The sequence below is a fragment of the Orycteropus afer genome, unplaced genomic scaffold (assembly GCF_000298275.1).
Source record: "Orycteropus afer afer isolate SDZICR_OR568_19922 unplaced genomic scaffold, OryAfe1.0 scaffold00107, whole genome shotgun sequence".
Classification (NCBI taxonomy): domain Eukaryota; kingdom Metazoa; phylum Chordata; class Mammalia; order Tubulidentata; family Orycteropodidae; genus Orycteropus; species Orycteropus afer.
Window position 1 is genome coordinate 5,131,714 of NW_006921694.1, and position 4,715 is coordinate 5,136,428.

Sequence of the window (4,715 nt, forward strand, 5' to 3'; positions counted from 1 at the left end):
ATTCCCGGCATAGTAGATCATGTGTTTGTTAGGTATTACTAATTGAATCGGTATCTATAAACCCAAGATTGATCTGTTAGATAGTTGGGAACTGTAACTTTAGTTTTCATTCTGCTGCCTTAACCAATTGATTTTTTTTAAAAGTTCATTTCTATTCTGACAGCAAAGGGGATATTAGAAAACCATTCTTGATAGCAGTGTGCAAATTACTACTAATAAAACAATTGTTTTCAAATATATGAACATTTATTTAATATATTTCAGAGCCAGAGCTTGGTGCTAATAGCAAAGAAAGATCAGATATTAAATGAATGCCACACCTTAAGTAAAAAGAATAAATACCCGTTAGTATTTTTTCTGGGAACTCTGGTAGCATAGTGGCTAAGGCACTTGACTGCTAACCAGAAGGCTGGCGGTTCAAACCCACCAGCCACTCCTTGGAAGGAAGATGGAGCAATCTACTTCCGTAGTGATACTGCCTTGGAAACCCAAGGAGGGGTCACTATGATCGGGTCCGACTCCACAGCACATAACAACAACAAGTATTTTTTCTTGTAAGTATCTTGTTTGGACATGGATTACAGGCAGATGGTCTCCTTCTTTGTGACTATTGTGGTAAAAGTTTGCTGGAATATTGCTTGCTGCTTTGTTTTCCATCTTCTTTTCTCTGACACACTGCCCTTTTTGTCTTTTCGAGTTTATTTCGTGCTGAAAATTTATTATCTTTTCCCTCTAAACTACAAAACAAAAACTAAACAAAATAAGGAAAATAAGCCTTGAAATCAGTATAAGCACTATTCATATATTAAAGTTACTTTTATGGCCTCTGAGAGAAGTTTTAAGTGGCAATTGGAAAAGGCTCTTATCTTCTGCTTAGTACCACCTTCATAAAGAACAACTCTTCTTAGAAATAATTAAGAAGGAGATATATTTAAAAGAAATCTATATGTTATTGGGTAGAGTTGCTATGCATGGTGAAGTTTTATTTATGAGTTAGAAAATCTTTTTGCTACCATAGAGATCCATTTGGTTAGCTGAATGATAGACCCAAGCCAAGGATTGCAATAAGTTAGTTTTTCAAATACTTTCTGGTGTACTCCACAATCCACCTGTCAGTTAGTCGTGTTACGGTGGCTTGGGTGTTGCCACGATTATGGAAGCTGTGCTGCTGGTTTTTCAAATACCAGCAGGAACACACATGGTGGACAGGTTTCAGCAAAGCTTCCAGACTAAGACAGACTAGGAAGAAAGGCCTAGTGATGTACTTCCAAAATTTAGCCAATTGAAAACTTTCTGGATGAGAACAGAATATTGTCTCATTGGACTCAGGCATGCCAATGATTATAAACATGACACATAACTGGGAAACATTTATAGGGTTGCCATGGTTTGGAGGTGACTTAACTGGAGCTAAAAACAGCAGTCTGGCCTACTCCAAATACTAGTGAAATCTTTGTTGTTGTTGTTATTGTTATGTGCCGTCGAGTCAGCCCTGACTCATAGCGACCCCTCCTTGGGTTTCCGAGGCAGTATCACTACAGAAGTAGGATTGCCCAACCTCCTTCCGAGGGGTGGCTGGTGAGTTTGAACCGCCAGCCTTCTGGTTAGCAGTCAAGTGCCTTAGGCACTATGCTACCAGAGGTGAAATCTTTAGTGGGAGAAAATCTTCAAATTCCCAAATAGCCAACATAAAGAAAATTTTTCTTCTTCAGAGTGTCATAGCAGGAGTTACAAAGTTCTTTAGTATGTTTTAAGTGACTTTACATTTTTCCCTTTTTCTTTTTGACAGGAGTCTTTTAGTCCTGCTATACAGCTGCACCTTGTACATCAAGCTCCATGTAATGTTCCTCCTTACCTCTCAAAGAATGAATCAAATCTTGGGGACCTCTTACTGGGCTTTCTTAAATATTATGCTACAGAATTTGAGTAAGTGAAACTTTAAATTATATTTATTTATATGTAAGTTACAAATTGGGCCTGAAGCTGTATTTGTCAGTTGCAGTTCTGTAAATTTGTCCAGAAATGTGTAGTTTATTAAATTTAATATCTAACTATTAATTACTAAAAATTAAATGGATATATTCTTAGCTAATAAAAAGAATCTGTAGTTCAGTAAGCCCAGTTGTAGTTAATTTTTGTGGTGATCTCATTTGATATTTTGCTGCCTTGTTCTAGGGTTGGGCCTGAATGAATGTTTCTGTTGATCCCATGTAAGTGCATCAGGCTGGACAGAATTGAAAGTCCTTGTGGGAGGAGTTCTGAGTGGTATTAGGTGTTTGTAGTTCTTTTGATCAATCTGGAAAAGCTTAGAGGAGGAAGGGAGAGGACTTAGAAGTTGCACAAGGTTGAAGGAGGGTATAGTGAATGACCATAGGGTACCACTTTGAAGTGGCTTGGAAAAGGGAATAGTAATAGTAATAGTAATAATTGACTATTACTAGGTGGGAAAAACTGTTCTAAGCTTATTGCATATATTGTGCATTCTTCACATAATAACCATATGAGTTGGCATTGCATTATGCCCATTATATCAGGGAGGCACATAGCGAGGTGAAGTAACTTGCCTCAAGATCACAGAACTATTAAGGAGAGGATTTCAGATAGTTTTGATTGCAAACACCACACTAAGTGTGATACTTTACTGCAATGTTGGTATTGTCTTCTCAGCTATGATGCCGGTAGCTCTAAAAAAAAAATCTTGATTCAGATGATTTGAAACATCGGATATGAAAGAAGTATCGTTAAAAATCCTCTAGGTAAATTTTATACTTGGCTAATTATGTCTGTTTTATTTACAGTTGTTATCTCAGTGCTTAGATTAGTGTCAAATAGTGAGTACTTGAAAAAACTACTTGTTATAAATAAATAATTTAGAAGCTGAAAGTGAAATTATGGATATGACTCAAAGATCCTTAAGGTAATTTAAAGATTACTGAATTAGGTTAAGAAGTGGAGTAGGACATGTGCTGGAGGAAGGTAGTTCTGTAAGAATCAAATTATAATAACCTAGATTGAAAATGAACAGGACCTGAATGTAGGTATAGGCAACAAGGCAAAAGTGGGAGGAGCCTTCATTATAAAAAGATGACAAAGCTTTAAGACTCAATGAGACATGGCACATAATTAGAGACTATAAAAGTTTGATGGTAATTCTAAAGTTTCTTTTTTTAAGATATAACAATAACCATAGGTAAGGTTTATTGAGTTTTACCAAATACCCTATATTATGTGAATGATTCCCTTGTATTATTTCATTTACTCTTCATAATAACCCCTATCAAGCTTAGAATATTTATGTACCTGCAATATAGCTAGATAGTGGGAAACCTGGTATCCAAATTCTGGTCTGAATCCAAAACCACATTATTAATTGTTAGTCTGTATCAGCATTGTCTGTTTTGTTGTATCAGTTAGGTTTTGCAGGAGTTTTGTAGAGGGAGGAAAGGATTCTTAGAAGAAAGATGTATGCTGTCATTTATAGTTTAGAATTAGAACATCTAGGTACGAATACTTTGAAAATCACTGGCTTTGCTGGATGGTAGACATGTAGATTTGTGTGTTAGTTTAGAATTTACAGAAACTGGTTTACTGTGCCAAATTATATTGGCCAGGATGCCGATGTTTGAAAAAAGAGATTTTGAATCTTTTAGATGCCTTAGTTATCAGTGTGATCTGTGATTTAGGTGACACACTTACCTGCTCTTTTCATTATATAGTGCAGTTGTCAAGTGTATTATTTCATAGCAGAATTTTCAGAAATTTGGCTGAGCACAGCCAAGAATGTAATCATGGTAATGAACTAGGTGTTTAGTTTACCTGGTGAACTGTGCAAAAGAATTCTGGCATCTGTTAATAATATTTGTAAGGATTTCTTCTGAACTTTGAAGTATTCAATTAAAAAAATTCTTTTTGCTTGAAAGCTGAGAACTAACTACTTATTACAGGATGCTTAAGTATATGATATGAAAGTTGCAGGGGTTTTATATGGGCATTTAAAAATTATTAAGAGTTGCTTACATACTTCACTCACAGTCTTCCTCTAAACTTTGCTGCTGAACATTGTTAAATTGAAGCCAGTCTTCTAGAACTGTACCTGGGAGCAGGGGAACTGTACCTGGGAGCAGGGAACTGACAAAATAGGGAAAAAGGATCAGGTGGCCAGGAGAATCAAGAAAATACAATCAGAAGGTAATTTTGTATTATAGCAAAACAAAATTTTAGTCCTTAATATCTTAGAGACACTTCCTAGGGATTCTAGGAACCTTAAAAAGTACCTAGTCATAATCCCCTTTATTCCCTGGCAGTAACAATGTTGTTGTTAGGTGCTGTTGAGTTAGTTCCATATACTACAGAATGAAATGTTGCCCGGTCCTATACTATCCTCATAATTGTTGCTTTGTTTGAGCCCATTGTTGCAGCCACTGTGTCAGTCCATCTCACTAAGAGTCTTCTTTTTCTTCACTGACTTTCTGATTTACCAAGCATGATGTCCTTCTCCAGGGACTGGTCCCTCCTGATAACATGTCCAAAGTATGTAAGATGAAATCTCAGCATCCTCTCTTCTAAGGAGCATTCTGGCTGTACTTCTTCAAAGACAGATTTGTTCATTCTTCTGGCAGTTCAGAGTATATTCAGTATTCTTTTTATTTTTTTAATTTTATTTTGATTTGGGTGAAGATTTACAGAGTAAATTCACTTTTCATACAGCAGTTCAC

At 36.1% G+C, this 4,715-nt stretch overlaps 1 protein-coding gene across 1 annotated transcript in view; it reads left to right on the forward strand.

The window, feature by feature from the left end:
* The window catches only part of TENT2 (terminal nucleotidyltransferase 2), a 97,013-nt gene that overhangs the window by 68,640 nt on the left and 23,658 nt on the right, over positions 1–4,715 (forward strand). Inside the window, exon 10 of the mRNA XM_042781330.1 lies at positions 1,790–1,926. Within this exon, the coding sequence (XP_042637264.1) occupies positions 1,790–1,926 (137 nt within the window). The remainder of the gene's footprint in view (positions 1–1,789; positions 1,927–4,715) is intronic.